The sequence below is a fragment of the Anas acuta genome, chromosome 3, assembly GCF_963932015.1.
Source record: "Anas acuta chromosome 3, bAnaAcu1.1, whole genome shotgun sequence".
Lineage (NCBI taxonomy): Eukaryota > Metazoa > Chordata > Aves > Anseriformes > Anatidae > Anas > Anas acuta.
In genome coordinates this window covers 83,838,257-83,855,521 of record NC_088981.1, presented here as the reverse complement: position 1 = coordinate 83,855,521, position 17,265 = coordinate 83,838,257, and the positions used below count along the sequence as shown (strand labels likewise).

The 17,265-nt window shown below is 36.5% G+C and overlaps 1 protein-coding gene across 3 annotated transcripts in view; it reads left to right on the top strand.

Moving 5' to 3' along the window:
• Window positions 1-17,265, top strand: part of BCKDHB (branched chain keto acid dehydrogenase E1 subunit beta) — a 123,132-nt gene that overhangs the window by 19,462 nt on the left and 86,405 nt on the right. For all 3 annotated transcript variants that reach the window (XM_068678105.1, XM_068678106.1, XM_068678104.1), the window contains exons 4-7: window positions 1,036-1,169; window positions 1,844-1,999; window positions 6,344-6,452; window positions 14,570-14,667. In XM_068678105.1, coding sequence (XP_068534206.1) covers window positions 1,036-1,169; window positions 1,844-1,999; window positions 6,344-6,452; window positions 14,570-14,667 — 497 coding nt within the window. The remainder of the gene's footprint in view (window positions 1-1,035; window positions 1,170-1,843; window positions 2,000-6,343; window positions 6,453-14,569; window positions 14,668-17,265) is intronic.

Genomic DNA, 17,265 nt, shown 5'->3' with positions numbered 1-17,265 from the left:
AGTGGTTAGCAAGCTATTGTTTAATTTACTCCATAGCCACTGATGTGCTCCTTGCTCAATTTTTTTTCCATCCAGTTTGAAGTTTTGGCATATTCATGCACAATGCACTCTTGTGGAAACCTGCTGTCCATCTCCCAGTGCTCTAAAAGGAAAATCTAATAGCATCGCTAGGTTCTCTTGTTGGTCATCTGAGAGAGTATGGTACTTCTAGCGAATACTTTTACATATATCTCATAGAAGAAATTTTAATGGTGTTTCGTCTTTCTCCTCCTCCTTGTTTTTAATTTCATGAAATGAACAATTTCATATTTACCTATTAGTTGATGCATATTTGGAATCTGAAACTGTCATACGTCAGAAATACGTCAGAGTTAAAATGACTTTTTGCACTCTTACAGGGCGGATACAAAACAGAATATTTGATTTTGTCTTGTGCCTTCAACAGCAGAAACAGCCTTTTTATTTTATTTTTTTTTCCTCTTGCCTTGGAGATGAACCAAATTATTTAAGAAATGTGGTCTTATCTTACAAAAGGCTGGTTAGAATAGGCTCTGCTTATGGGGATTGTTGGGAGTATACTCTCAATAAATGCCTTTGTACAGCCATGTACATTTGAGTATGGACAGATCATTTTGACTGTCTGGATTAAAAAACAAACAGTTGAAGGAACACTTCTGTACTGTAAGCTTTCTTAATGCTTGTAAGTTATTTTTTATACCTCCTGTATAAACATGGCTATCCATGTTTATCGGTATCTACATCAGAACAAATTATTTTCCTTGAAGTGCTAATAAGAATATTGTAAATTACTTAAACTGTTCTTATCTTGCATTTTGTTTCTCCCTGTCTTCCTCTGAGCAGTTACAAATTAAAGTATTCTCATCTGTAATGGATGTTTATGATTGCTACACTTAAAAAACCCATCTAAAGAGCCATGTGCTTAATTGAAGAGGATTTGTTTATAACTTGAGTATTTCTGGGGCTAGGTTTTCCACTTAGAACCAGTGTATTAAAGAAATTGTTCTTGTTTTATAGGTAAAGATAGAGTTTTCAATACGCCCTTGTGTGAGCAAGGAATTGTTGGATTTGGTATTGGAGTTGCTGTTGCAGGTGCTACGGCCATCGCAGAAATTCAGTTTGCAGATTATATTTTTCCAGCATTTGATCAGGTTAGTACTTAGAGATTTGAATGAAGTAAAATGAAATGTTGTGGCTTTATGTTTAAATTATTCTTCTGTTCACATTAATATTGTTTTATATTTTTTTGTATTTTATATTTTTGCAAAAATATCCACAGATGTATTACTAATATTTATGCATACTTTAAATAAACTGGAAAATACCAGGGCCAGGTTGAAGTCCTGATTAACTAATGTAAATTAAAGATGTGGTTTGAAACAAATGTCTGTCTTTGATTTTATTATTGGTTTTGTGGCCACGTTGGCTTAAGCAGCTTTAAATTCCCCAGCTGTGTCTTCCCCACACCATCTCTCACTTCTCTGTGTGATTGCAGCCAACCACGTGGCCACATGATAAACCACAAGTTTAAATGGGGCTGATGGACTGTCTGGGAATGGGGAAATAATGGGGCTATATGGCTACCCTTGAGGCCTGGGCATTTAGCTTGAACATGCTAAATTACTGGATTGCTTGCCTTGGAAAATGTTTGCCTTTCTACTGACTTAGAGGAATCTTTTGCTTCTAATTTGGTTCTGTGAATTGGAGCATGGAGATGATGATGTATTTACATCTCCTGCATTGTAGATGTTTAATGATATGCAACTAAGGGTATTGGATGCTACTTTTGTAAATGGAAAGGATTTTGTTTTGTTTTCCTTTCCAGATTGTTAACGAAGCAGCAAAATACCGTTACCGCTCGGGAGATCTGTTTAATTGTGGCAGCCTCACCATCAGAGCCCCCTGGGGTTGTGTGGGTCACGGTGCACTGTATCACTCTCAGAGTCCAGAAGCTTTTTTTGCTCATTGTCCAGGAATAAAGGTACGGTAATTCACGTTTGACAAAGATTGATTTTGAATGAATCAGAGTAACCAGACTAATGAGTCTGAGTGCAGGCAGGCAAAGGAGGATGGAAGTAAGAAGACACAGCAAAAAATCTGAATATGCTAATTAAGTACTGGTAGAAGTTTGCTATTTATAAAGCTTCAACTGTGTTAAGAGTTTGAGAATTTGTAACCATAATAGAAACAAACTTCAGCAGATGTAGCATTTTGTGTGTGTGCTTTTTGCGCCAAAAGCATACATTCTGCATTTGTTTGGTGTCTAGCATTGTACAGAAATTAAAAACTAACAAATAGGTCTTTCCTTTTTGTTTTTTTTTTTTTTTTCCTCTCTCTGCATCTGTCATTGAAGCGCATTATAAAATTGATTCATATGAATGACAGTGACAGGACAAGAGATATTTAGTGCAAACTGAAACACAGGAGGTTCCCTCTGAGTGTCAGGAAACACTTCACTGTGTGGGTTTGGCTTAGGTTGCTCAGAGAGGTGGTAGAGTCTCCCTGCTTGGGGACATTCAAAAGGCACTTGGTCCTGGGCAGCCTGCTCTGGTGGTCCTGCTGGAGCAGGGGTTGGAGCAGATGGCCTCGAGAGGGCCCTGCCCACCTCAGCCATTCTATGACTCTGCGGATGATAAATTGGGGCAAGCTTTCAACATGAGAAAGTGGCGTATCTTGAATGTTGATTTTTCTAGCATTTTGATAGATAAGTTTCCTGGTGAAGATAGAGGGGACGGGTCTGTTAATCTCTGATTAATCAAGCACTGTTTGCCAGTTCTCATTTTTTTCTGAGTAAATTTGGTGTCTATGGACTTGTACTTTAACTGGCATCCAGTCCATTAAGAAATGACTCACAGCTTGATTAATGTGAAGGTCTTAAGCAAAGTATTTGTATTTGTATGCTGGAAACACATATTCATTGTTTATATTTTGTTTAAACTTTTGCCTTAATATTATTTCTGTGTTCCAAAATGTCAGATATGACTTTTTTTTTTTTTTTAATAGGGAGGCCATTTCTACTTGCTTCTCTTTAATTAAATAAGAGCTTGTATTATTCACATTTTATGGCATGTTATTCACGTTTTGTTTCATGATATTTGGGAAAAAGAATACGTCTTTTTTCTTTGAGGTGTTTGTATACTAAACTTGAAAATTTTTCCCTACATAGACAAAAGTAAACTACAAAGTCTCTTTCCAGGTAATTGAATCAAAGAGTTTCTCGAGCTTGTTCAAAAACTAGAGTAGTTTATTATGGTATAGAAGAAGAGTGGAGACCTGGCATCAGTATCTTAATCTTAGAAAGTGTCTAATATATGTTGGTCTTTGTTGGTCGATCTCAAATCTTCATATTGAACAAAGTGTTTAGGTTTTGTAGTCTGTTGATTAAAACCCCTTTCAAGTTCAGTGCAATCTAATACTACTGTGTTTAGTCTTCTGAATAATAATTTCATTCTCTTCTCTCATCTTTGATCTTCCTTCTTTTTCTTTTCTTCATTTTCTTCTTTAAGTGTAAATGTATGTAAGGAAAATACCCTTCCAGATCAACATCATAAACTGTATAGCTATTCCAAGCATGAGGTAAATTCATGTAAATATGCTGCTGTGTGGCTTGCAAATACTACTGAGAAGAAATGATGGGAAGTGGGGTTGGGAAGTAGCCACAGGGAATGAGGGGGATACGGAGTTGCTGAAGAGCCTGAAGGAGCCCAGGGCAGAAGTTCCTTGGGTAATGTGCTAAAATACATTGTGGCCATCTCAGTTAAAGGGCATACTAAATTCTGTGGAATTGGTGGAACAATATACAAATTTTGGATGCACACAGAAGTGTACTAGACTCTTGAGTTTTGTATCTTTGTGATAACAATGTTGTTCCTTTATTTTTTTTGTAAAGCTGTTCATTAATGCAGTTAATAATGTTTGAAACGGGTACAGCTTCTTTGCTGAAATTGAAACCTATCTCTATTTCATATAAATGTGCTAGTAGTATAATATTAATATTACTCAGTGAAAGCTTTTAGCATCAAAGGTTCAGGCATTTTTTTTTTTTAATGAACAAAAATCCAGCACTTAATGTATAAATCCAGCAACACAAACATAACTTTGGTCCAGATGTACTTGCAGAAGTCCTGTGTCTGTGCACATTTTGTCAAAATCACAGGAAGAAAGGCCACGTATTACAAGCTGGGGAGGATAGGAGATACCTGTTGGGAGGATGGTTTCCAAAACTACCCACTGACTAAGCAAAACTACCCACTTGCTAAGCTCAGGAGTTGATTACTGGCTGAAGATTTTTATACTCTGTTTTTCTTCAGTGAAAGCTGAGGTTTATTTTTCCTAAGCAAAAGAGGGTTTGTATGTCTTGGGCTGTTCAAGAGAAGGGCTGTAATCATTAGTGCTTACAACAAGGCTTGTTGAAGTGAGGAGGACATTGTTAGATCATTGTATCTTGTCTACTGTTGTAAGGAGGTACATGTATGTCTTAATGCATACAACTGTCTTAAATTATTGTAATGACTTTCTTTTGCATTGGAAGACTGCACCAGGATCTTTGCCATCACAGCTAGAAGCTTTCTTTTTTGGTTCCAGCCTAAATTTCTTCTTAACTTGTATCCTTAACTTATCTGTCCTTCATCTTCTCTTTCATGTGCTAAGAGCAATTGTTTTCTCTTTAGTCATTGTTTCTTTTTAGACTAAACAAATCACACTATCAAAGAGATGTTAAACAATTTCCGAAGGTTTTTTGGCATCTGTTTTGATTCATTTTCTTTCAAAACTGTTGATGTAGTCATGAAGTATTCCAACTGACTTTCTAGCAGCAATTTTTGCAATAGCACTAACACTTTCTTGACTACAAGATCGTCTTTTAAGACTGTCCTAGTTATCCTTTGAGCAAATAATACATTCAGATCCTTCTCTGAATTTCTATTGCAGAGTTCTAAATTTATAACAAAAAATTTAATCTGTAGATGTGCATCTTATCGTTATGTGAACTGGTGCTTTTGACATCATTCTCTGTATTGGTGGTGACAGCGCGTTCGAATAGATTTCATTTCCATGCTCTGACTTAATTTCACAAATGAATACAGTAAATAAAGTCTGTCCTAAAAATGATCCTGAAGGAGCTGTGCTGGAGACATCTGTAAGTCTGACAATTTACCACGTCAAATATTTTTTTGAGTGTTCAAATTGATTGCTTCTCCCTTGCTTAGAAAAATCACTTATCAACTTAATTTGAGGTGATAGCTGATCTGGCTTGTGTTTTGACTCTTCTATGTTGTATTTATATCCTTAAATGTTCTTACTCTCAAAGTTTCTTAAAGCCTTGCAAACTTCTAGTTAGGTGCTAGGTTAACATAACTGTAGTTACATGTTGTGTGTGTGTGTGCTGTTTTTTTTTCTAATGCTTTCAATCAGAGGTTGCCACTTCATACTTCACAGCTATAAAACGTTCACTAGTAGTCTTGACCCTAAGCCAGCTTTTCTGAGGTGTAATTTAGCTGGCCCTTTTGATCTGAGGGAGTTAAGCCCTCTTGGCTTTTATTTTCATTTAAACTGATGTTTTGGTAATTTTCTGATCATTATTATAATCAACTTTTCCTTAGATTATCCATAATTAACTCTTCTGTTGGAAAAACAAATACATTTTTTCCTTCCAAGTATTCAGATTACATCTAGAGTCCTTGCTTACAGTTTTGCTTGTTTGACAGTAGTTTCAGTGTTTTGTTTTTTTTTTTTCCTTTTCAAAATTTTTTTTCAAAATTTATTGGACCAAGTCTGAAGACCTTCACAGCCTGCTCCAAAGAACCTTTACCTAAACAACTTAGGATCACTCAGCTGATTTTTTTTTTCTTTTTTTGTCATCCATCCACATTAAAACAGTAGTTTTATAAAAATAATATATTTTTTTTGAATCTGGCTTTCTTCTGTTCCTTCAACCTCAAAATGCTATGGTTAATATGCTAGTTTTACCTTATTTGAGTGGAATAAATTAGTATTTAAATCATCGTGTAGAGGGGAACTATTCAAGCCTCATTAATAAATGAAATAAAATTCTCTAGGTAACTTGCTTTGTCGGGGGGTTGGACCCAATGATCTCTTGAGGTCCCTTCCAACCCCTACAATTCTGTGATTCTATGAAAACTTGGAGTGTTGTGTTAGTAAGGTAGTACCGATGTTAATGTACTTTGTAACAGCTGTGCAATAGTTGCATAGTTTTACTTAAAGCGAGTAATTACATTTTTTTTTTTTTTTGACATTCAGTATAATATTGAGGAAGCTTGTAGGAGACTTGTACTTTAAATAAACTGTTTTAAAAATATTTTTGCAGGTTGTTATTCCAAGGAGTCCTCTTCAGGCCAAAGGACTACTGCTTTCATGCATAGAGGACAAAAATCCATGCATATTCTTCGAACCTAAAATACTTTACAGAGCTGCAGGTAAAGATTTATAATGCTGTGTTTTCCTATAAAGCAACACTTATATTTTGCACATGTATTTCCATAGTCACAGCTAAATTGATAATGTAGCAGAAATCTTGATTTGCACTTGTTTTGCCTTTAGCTGTGTTTGGGGGGTTGTGTTTTGAGAGGAAATACGAAAACCAGCTAAGATTTCTAAGTTTGAATACAAAGATGAATATTTAGTCTGATTTATATTTAATGAACTTTGGAAGTAGAATGCTTTGTACTTTCTTGTATTTAAAAAAAGGAGAAATAAAACTAAAAGGTATTATCCCATATCAAATTGAGTCGTGGAAACAGTTAAACTGCTTTTGTTTTCGTGACTCTAGATATTAAAATAAATTGCCAGATTTGATTTTATTTTTCCAAAATAGCTAAACATCATCACCATTATTACAAAGTTAGAACTTCTTTGAAGTGCTTCATTTCTAAAAGTCTAGAAAATCTGCTTCTTAACTTCTTATGTTATTTGGAAGGAAGTGTGATTGCCATTACTTTTTTCCTTTGTTTCAGTCATGCGATCTTTTTGGTTGAATGAAGTTTTATTCACTATACGTATCGTTATGCAAAACATGTAAGAACAATTTGAAGATTATAGTGCATGTGTTTATTGTAACGGTACGTTTGTTACTTCCTTGGGACTGGAGAAGCTGTACTGACAACAGAGTGTAGAGTGAAAAAAAAATAATAATTTGCAAGTGGAGATAGGCAGTGTCTGTGTAAGCAACTAATGAAATAGAACCCAAGCCTTCATTTACTTTTGTCGTTCCTAATGTCATATAGTTCTGCATATCAACTATTCTTAAATCTTTCAGTACAATTTATAAATTAACTCTTTGAGTGGACTGAAGTTGGGTGAAAGTCCAAATGTTAAACACTTTTCCATTACTGCATACAATTTTTAGGAAATTTATCCTCTTTGTAAAGAAGAAAACCAAAGAAAAAGAAGGGAACGATTTAAAAAAGTAGGCACTAAAGCCGCCAAAAAAGAACAGGGTAACTTGGGAGCAAATAAAGTATTTGCTGGGGAGACTGCTGCTTTGCTTTTATGCTTTTGAAACAGACCTTGCATTCCAGTTAGCAATGTATTTTTAAAAGTGTAACTATATTTAGAGTGACATGATGAGCCCGAAGGGTGTCACGTTAAGATCAGTGTGTTTTGAAAGCTTAGAGTAATTCAGCAATAAATGCCTCTGACTCCTCATTTAGATGAAGTTGTTTGTAAAATGAACTCAAGTATTAGAGTCCAGTTAGTTAAACAAACAAACAAACCAAAAAGAATCTTCAGACATCCCTGTTGTTCTTTGTTTTTGGTATTTAGAAGTCACAATCACAGACTGCAAAGTTAAAATATTTGGTTTCGTAGTGGAATGAATGACTTGCATCAAAAATATCACAGCTATTGAGAATATAGTGAGGTTTTTATGTATGAAGGGTTGACCTATAAAACTGTTGCTGGGTCTTCTATTGAATATAAATGACTCAGGTGATTGAAATCTTGAATGAAGATGTGCTTCTAGTGGTTAATGTGGTTTACATGCTGGTCAATAACCAACCACAGCATTGCTGCAAGATGATCTTAGCAGTATCTGGAAGGTGGTGATTTTCCCCTGTATTCTCATGGCCTGTTTTTCAGAGACATTACCTATATTTCTGTCTTAAGCTTTCCAAGAACTTCAGTTTAATGATCTAGACTGAAATTTATAGTACTTTTGTGCCACCATGTGATAGTTAAAATTGTGATTAGTTTCTATTCTTTCACTTTAAGACAATTTGTGATAGTTTTTGTATTTGTACAACATAAATCAGGGTTACTGTATTATGTGGAAGGGTTTTGATGTTGTGTCCCTTCCCTCCTGCCCCCTTCTACCCTTACTCCCAAACCTTTCCTTCTGGCATCATCAATTCATTGTCCTGGTTGTTCAGCTGTTGTTGTAGGTTTGATCAGCATGAACCAGAATTTGTCCTAGATAATTAATCTCTTGGAGTATTCCTTTCTGTGCTGCTGGCCATGGTCAGGGTTTCTTGTAATTTCACTACAGAAATGAAGTGGCCTGGTTAAGTCAAAATGGACCTGGGTTTTCTTGATTATTTGGTCCAGATGCAGCAGCAGTAAAACACAAGCCTCATAAACAAGAACGGGATAAACGGTGGAAGGAAGGATTTAAAAAATGCAACTGTCTTGTGTTTTGAGTAGAAATATTTTTTTTCAATATGACTGTGTTCTTTCTAGTTAGAGAAAGAAGATGGTACAGATTCAGAAATGTGTTCAGAGTAAGCTTGAGCTACCTGTGTATTTCTTGTCTCTTTCTATTATTGTCTCAAAATTTTATATTTTTCTATTATCTTCTAAATTTTCTAAATTCTCCATGTTTCTATTATTGTTTTAAAATACTACAGGGTCTTCCCAAAGTTGGGAACATACAAGCATTCCTAAGCAAGGAAGACAAAAATATGTAAGATGTGCTCTGCTGCTTTATTAATCTTTTTTTTTTTTTTTTTTTTTTTGAAGTTACTGACTTTACTTAAACTTCCACTTTATTAGTATACTTTCAGCAGAAAGACAGGGTATAAATAGTATAATATGCCCCACTCAAGACTGGGACTTTATTGTTTCAGTAACTAGAGACTATCATATACAGATAAAAATTGTTTTATTTCCATAATGATGGTTAAGATATTGAATAATGAGATATTTTTTTCCAGCTTCCTGTGAGTAGACATACTTGCTGCAGAGGACTTCATGACCAATGTTACATTGGGTTTGTAGGGATTGCGTTAGAAAGAAATAGGGTGTCAGGGGATAATGTGAAGTAGTAGTTGCTACCTGTACAATTAATGCAGATATTTAAGCTTTATCATTCTACTCTAATGGATTTTTTTCTCTTCCTATGAGGCCTCTAAATAGCTATAGATGATATTTTGCTTAATATCTTTGACATTTCAGCTGAAAATAGGCTGTAAGGTTGGGTAGTCTTTGAAACACAAGGTACTTATTCTTGTTCACATCTGTGGAAGTTACTAATGATTTGTTTAAAAATAAATCAACAAAGCAAAACCATACTATTTGCTTCTGCCCCCAAGTGTTGCTGCTGTTGTTGAAATTTGCTGTTGGATACTAGTGCTGGAAGATATGAATACATATTCATATCTGGAAGATATGAATACATACTAGCTTAGGATGTGTAAAATGAAGTTGCTTTCTGAGCAGTGTGCCAGGTCATTTGGTGTCTTACAGAAGTTCTTGTGCACAATCAAGCTTGTGATATTGCATTTGATGCATACTTGATCCAGTGATCTATAACAACCGCCCACCAATTGCTGTCAAACATTATTTTCAGGTCCACTTATAATGTATGGTTTGGGGGTTGTGGATAACAAAGGTTTTTTTTTTTTTTTTTTTTTTTCCCTCGATGTTCAAGTGTATATTTTTATAACAGTAAAGATGTTCTACAAAAATAAATATTCTTTAGGTGTTATGAAGCATATGTCTCGTCTCCAAGGTAAAGCAGAGTTGTAGCACAAAATATTTCACTGCGAGTATCACATGGATGCTGTGAATGAATATTATCAAAGACACTTCAAAATATTTTTTGGAATAATGAACTTAACTGGATGTCTTCCTAAATGAACACAGATTTTTTTGTTCAGATATTTTGTGTGCTTATTCAGACATGAGGTAAAACTAATCATGTTTACAAAATAACCATTAATTTCTGTATGAGTATTTTTTATCCAAACATGGCTTTGCCCACAGGAGATACAAGAATAGGCCTGAAGTCTTCAACTTAATCAACCCTGGGAGAAAGGTAGATGCCAAAGCAGTGTTGCAGTAGGGTCACCACATTGCAACTGTAATGAACCAAGGGGAAAAGGCAATTTTCAATGTGAAGAACAACTTTGTAAGAACGCCATGAAAACATTTTCCAGTGCATTTGAAAAGTGGCATGTTAACTTACACTTTTGATATCCAAGAGCTCTAGTAACACAAAGAGGAAGGAGCAGGATGAAGTTAAAGCTAAGATCTTAAACTTTGGTTGGTGTTAATAGTGAGTGTAAGAAGTTACAGATGAGAACTGTAGTTTCGTTTGAATGAAATACAGTTGATGCATTACATGTGCTGCATTAGCACCGTGCAACTACTCTGAATAAGTTCCTACATATATATACACACACAAACACACATTTTCTATGTGTGCATATGTGTGTGTGTTTGTATAACAAATGTATGAAAAACAACATAAAGCCATAACTGAGTCTAAAGGCTCTAACCATGGATAGTCCAAGAAAAGCATGTGTTATGGCCAAGTACGTGCACTTCATCTTCATGTTCCAAGCATCTGAGAAGCAGCAGTACCAGCAGCTGAGGGCTAAATGTTGGTCCTAAGTTTAAGCAACCTTAGGTCTGAAATTGAAAATCCTTCTAAGAAAATCTCAGAAGCTCTTTTGTGAATGCTTACTTAGGAACTGCTGTGTACTTGTAGGTTTGTTTTATACGCTCTGGGCCCTGTAAAATACCTGTTACTGCCACTTCAGTTACTGTTACTGATCTTGCTTGCTCCCTTGCTGCTGTCCCCCTTCCAGTACCTGATTTTGGGGGGACACACCATTCCCACTCCAGTAGCTGGGGCCAAGACCCCCACTTGCTCCAGTAGCTGACCCTGTGGAGCAGGGGCACCTGCAGCTCCTGTCTGGCTCCTATCCCTGGCCCAGCGTCTTGCCTGCTCACCCTCGTCTCTCTGGTCTTGATGCTGAATCCTTGCAGTACCCACCCCATGTTGGGCGGAGAGTGAGGTTGCACAGATGTTTAAGAAAGGCTTTAACAAGATAGGACAGACTGGTGCTCAGTTTTACATGTATCTGGCCCCTGTCACATTCCCTTCTGTTTAGTCCCCCCTTGTTCTTCCCCAGTCCCCTTCCCTTGCACATTCCCTCCCCGGGTGGCAGGGTTCCACCCACCCTGCTCCAATGTCCTGCACCTTCAGGCTTTCAAGCTCCCAGTGTGTTTGTAGTTTCTTGGTAGCCCATCAGTTGGTGTGGCTGACCACCTTGGTTTCTGATCTGTTAATATTTGCGTCTCTGTATATTTTGCTTATGGCTTCCCCCATTTTCGTATCTTTCTATTGGACAGGGTCCTCCATCAGATACACTTACAGAAATAAACATCGCCCCATTCCCCATAGCCTTATCAGTAAATGGCTGGGCAGCCTTGGTTCCTGTGGCTGCCTCCCTTATCCTTTGTCGGCCAGATTTATGTCTGTGGACGTTCACACTTAGAACAAGAAAAGTGGGAGAAGCCATGCCCTTTTGCATTGGAAAGGTACACACCTTACAGGGTGTCCTTCCACGTATCATTACAGCAGTTATCAGAAGCTTTTGCGTATATTCATGTGCCTTGTATAAAATTAGAAAGCAGCAAGGAGATGCAAGCCTTTCTGAGAAAAAGTCCAGAGTTAAGTACAAAAGTACACACACCGAGAGAATTCTGTTGCCGGTTAACTTACGAGATTATAATGTTACTGGAAGTGCCATGGTGACGTCCCCCTAAATGTCAGAGATGCAAAGAAAATACCTGAATTAAAAAAAGAAAAAGGAGGCTTTGATTTATAAAAAGTAGTTAACAACCTGTGCAGTGTCAAGAGCACATAATCATTACGAACCAAAGGAGAAGATGAGTCACCTTGACATTATCAGGTTTAGACATCTTGTGGAGAACCTACTCTGATGTTTTTTGACCTTTTCAGTTTCATTTAATTGTACTATATATGACATTGGTGGTGTAGAAATAAATATGACTCGCATCGGTGGTTGTTATAGAGACAAGACAGGTAAGATGAGAGAACACATGTTTTCCTTATGCTGTTCAGACTGCTCTTTTAGAAGGAGCAACAGATGGTGCAGCCTCTTAAAATTAACTAGCGATGGCCCTCTTTCTCTGATTACAACTTTGTTATTTGCTTTATTTGAAATCTGCTTTTTAAATATTTGATTTAAAATATTTTTATGCTCAATAATAGATGAGTAGGCTGCTTTGTATACAGACATCATTGTGTTTTGGTTAATTAGTAGGGAAGAAAATGCACAGAATATTTTCAGTGCTATTTTTCCTCACTGTTAGTGGAGGGAGGAGTTTTGTAAAGGCATGAGCTGAGCTCATTGAAAGGATTTTTTTTTCAGAATGGTTTAGCTATAATAATAATTTAATTTTTGTAATTGTATGTTACATTTAAATTCCCTAAATGGATAAAACTATTACACAGAGAAGGAGCTCTTTTTGTATGACTTGCATATTCCAGGTCTTCCACCGGTGCATCCGACTCCCTTCCAAACCTTCATATTCATGTCAGTTGCCTGGGTTTCCACCTGAAGGTCCTGTGGTATCTTTATAGGGTTCTTGTTCTCCAGGTTTCGTGACAATCCCATGAAAAAGACAGTTATGTTATGCAAATTGGTTTCATTCAAAATCTTGCCTGTTTTTTTTGCCTGAGGGTTTTATGCCATGCAAAATCTGGAGCAGCCTCGTCTGCTTTGCTGTCGACCAGTGATGTGCAGTGAGCAAGGGCTAGCTGTGCCTTTCCCATCTGTCTTTCCCCACCATGGATTCTTCTCCCCATTTGTTATTCAAAGGAATTGTTCTAGGAAGGCACAGATCATTTAAGACGTTCAGAATAATTGTCAACAAATACGTATGATTTCTGTGCTATGTTAAAGAACACAACAATTTGATATTTTTTTTCTTTCCTCGGCTGAATGGAAACATTACGAATTACATGGAAGAAGGTTCCTATTCTGTTATTAGTAATAATTGTTTAATTAATATCTATGCCTGCTCTCTGCCTGTTCAGGTAAAGTGAGATATCTCTAATGTAAGCATAAGAAAAAACCTGTTTTACTCAGTGTAAAACATAGGAACAGGTTGCCAAGAGAGGTTGTGGAGCCTTCTAACCATGGAAATACTGTAAATCTGACTGGTCATGGCCCTGAGCAACTGGTTCTCGGTGACCTTGCTGTGAGCAGAGAGCTTGGCCTAAGTGAACCCCAGAACTTGCTTCCTACCTCAACCATCCTGTGATTCTGTGATATTATGTGATATAGTGCTTGTTTGCCATCTCTGGAGAAAAAATAATAAATGCTGTAATTGTAATTTAGAAAACTATTCACCGCTTGATTTATTACAAACTTATGTCCTAATATGTAAGCCAGGAAAGAACTGAAGTCATTTTACTTGTATTGGATCTGCTGTATAGCAGAATTTTCCCAATTAGGGAATGCAAGATGCTTAATTTTTCCTGCTGGAGTCACTCAGTAGGATTCTTTATCATAACTTCAAGAAGCAAATTAGGTCATCATTGATTCTAAATACTAAAAACTGACCTAAGATATTTCCATCTGACAACTATTAAATGGATCTTAAGTTGAGTGGAACCACCTTCAGTAGTGGTCAGGAAAAGCATGATGCCTAGTTTTTTTTCTAGTTACTCTAATTGTGATACATTTTTGTCAACTAATAACATTTTTTTTTTCCAAACAATATTTGAGTTAAAACTGCTATAATCACAAGTTCCTGGTGGCAGTCTTTGTGTAGGTTCTGAAAATTGCTTTTCCTACCACTTTAGCGTGAAACTGTGGAGCATCATTCTTGGTAAATATCAGGAGAGCACTGACAAATTTTTTTTCCTGTCTGAGTATTAAAGTATGATTTCAAGGCTCTGATTCTTGTTTCACTGCATCAACTGCAGTCCGTGCTTGGGATTTTAATCAATGATAGCAGTCTCCATCTCCAAATCTGATGCTAATATCTTTGACTTAGGAAACAGCAGGATTTATTACTACAGTAGTGTATGTGTGTATCTTTTTGGTATACTTCACAAGAGAAATGAAACGTTGCACTGAATGCTTTCAGTGTACGGTATAAAAAAAAATATTTTTAATTACAGCTAAACATTTGAAATAAGGGATAATAAGGTGATTTTGGTTTACTGTTTTAAATTGTATTGCTATTTAAAAAAAAATAGTGCATGTTTCTATGGCATAATACTGAATAATAAAGGAATCTAATGCTTATTTTTTTCCCTTTGCTTTTATTTATTCAGTGGAACAAGTTCCTGTGGAGCCCTACAACATTCCACTGTCTCAAGCTGAGGTGCTGCAGCAGGGCAGTGATGTGACAATGGTTGCTTGGGGCACTCAGGTCAGTAAGGTTCTTTAAGTTATTTGTCATCCACCAAAGGTTAGGTTAAGGGTTAGGAGCTGTTTAAACAGTGTTGTATTGGACTCAAGTGCCAGACAATAAACTATGTGCATCTTCCACTGCTATATGCTTGAATAAATGATTCCCTTTGTTTCTACTTAGATGAAACCTGCTTTTTAATGAGTGAGTTTTTACCCATTTTTGGTTGAAGGTGACTCTGGAAATATGGAAGAGTTACCTCCTCTACTGCAGGTTAATGATTTATCTACAATTATGCAAGTTACATGTTAAGAATGTGGCAGTGGGATATGACTGAGGAAAGGAAAGGACAGTTGAAAGTAGCATTCTGGAAGAAAAGCATGGATTTTTACTGCAAGATTTAAAAAGTAGTGCAATCAGTCTGGGGTTGCCTTCATGCAGTCAGTTAAAAAGAAAACCTGAAAATTTAGATTATTTCGAATTTTTAATACTAAGAGGGGTAGTTTTGATTTTGACAGTTCGTTTTCAAAGCTGCTCAAGAATATGGTTCACTTCCCCCTGCTCCAATTAAGATGTGCAAATACTGAAAAAAAGTTTAAAAAAGAGAGAAAAGAAAAAGGCAAAACAAACAACAAAAACAACAAAACAACAAAATACACATTCTCGTTCAAGAATTGTATAAAACAAATTTTAGTCAACATTGGAATTACCAGAAAAATCTTTTTATTGTATTTAACCTGTAATTTAGAAAATGGCTATTTTCCTGGCTTATTTATGTCTGGGAAGCTGTTAGAGGAGAGAGCGTTATAACACTATATATCACCATAGTGTTAATCTGTGGGGTTGTCTTTTTGATTTTTGCTCTTTCTTTGTAATCTTCATTGATTTTCTGTGATGGATCAAGTAGTCAGAGGACAGGGAAGCTCCTTTATATCTGTGGTTATTCCTACTAATCTTTGATAATTTGCACTGGTAGTAAATTATAGACTCTTTCAATATCTTTACTTGTGTTTATTTCTCTAGCAGAAACTGGTTTCTACTTTTATCCTTGCTCTCTTTTTGAAAGTACATGTTCATTTTTCCTAGATACTTCATGCTCCATTTGGATGAAATCTTAGTGTTTGTCATAGTCCCCAAAACTGTAATGATAAATAACCATAAAGATGTTACGCTTTGAAGGTCACTTAAGTAATGGCTTGAAAGCTATCTATAGATATTAATGTCCTGAGTTTACCCAGTAGAATGGAGAAGGCTCAGAATGACGTACTTTCAAAATACAATGTGCTTTGGAGCTTGCAAAATATAAGCCAAGTACTAAGACAGGCAGTTCTTTTGATGTGAATAGTAGTAGGACAGATGTACAGCCCTAATCCAAATTTAGGATCTGATCAAACCATGTCTGTGGCCAAATAATGCAGCATGGGGGAATGCTACTTAGTGCTCCTGCCTCTATTCAGGAGTTGTTGGGCAGAAGTATGAGCATGTACATTCATCACATGGAAGGTGCGTACTGTGCTGGTTTACACAACTGTTGAGCATACCTCTATACAGATGCTTATCCCATAAACAGAAAATCCAGCATGTTTTGGACGTGTCAGACTTCTGCAGATCAAATATATTCAGTAAGTTTGTGCTGAGGGTGTTTGTAGGCTCTGTGCATAAACTTGGAACTCGATTACCGCATATGCAGTAGGTCCAACAAATCCAGAGTTCATTTTCAATAAGCAGAGAGTGATTGCACGCACACAGTGGTTACTTATATGATTCTTGCATGCTAAGTAGTTGCTTGGCAGCTGCTGCTCTGGCGGGGTTACCTTATGCTTGCTTTCCTGAGCGGTACTAATGGAGGGCAGTAAAGGCTTTTAGTTCATCTCCTGTTGTGCCCTGTGTTTTACGGTCATTAACTAATCCTTATCCCCTGTGAACTAGATAAACATTTTCGTTTATGTATCATAGAAACGGCAAAAACATCCTTCCCATGGGTCAGGTTGAAAAATCTCAAACCTTGTACAGCAACTGATGTATTACAAGTCTAAACCAAAGCAATGCAAGCTAATTGTTTTTACTGTTATAATACTTGTATTGTGATTTATCTTTAAAATCATAGCATCATTAAAGTTGGAAAAGACCTCCAAGATCATCGGGTCCAGCCATCCCCAACCACCAATACTACCCACTAAACCGTGTCCCTAAGTGCCCCAAATAGTCCTTTGGTGTTCATATTTGTTTCATGTAGATTGATGTTTAAATCCTTAATCAGCTTGTTTTACAATAGATTTTTATTCCATGTGAAATGTAATGCTGCTCTTTGATCCCCAGGCAGCTGACACCATCTCACCATGTCCATATTGTTAAATGCTGTTGCCTTCCGACCAAGGTGACCTCATCCAAACTGCTCATCAGAGATGGTCCTTGGACTCTCACCACTGAACTGGGCCTAGCGATTGCTTGAGGGAGCTCAGCTGTCTCAGTCTAAACCTGTGTTAGGAAGTGTCCAAACCCTCTGACAATAAGGACAATATCAGAATCTATTGATAATGTCATATCAGGAAACCGTTTTAGCCTCTTTCAAGAAAATACTTCTCAATTAGATATTTCTGGAGAATAATCTGAGCTGTT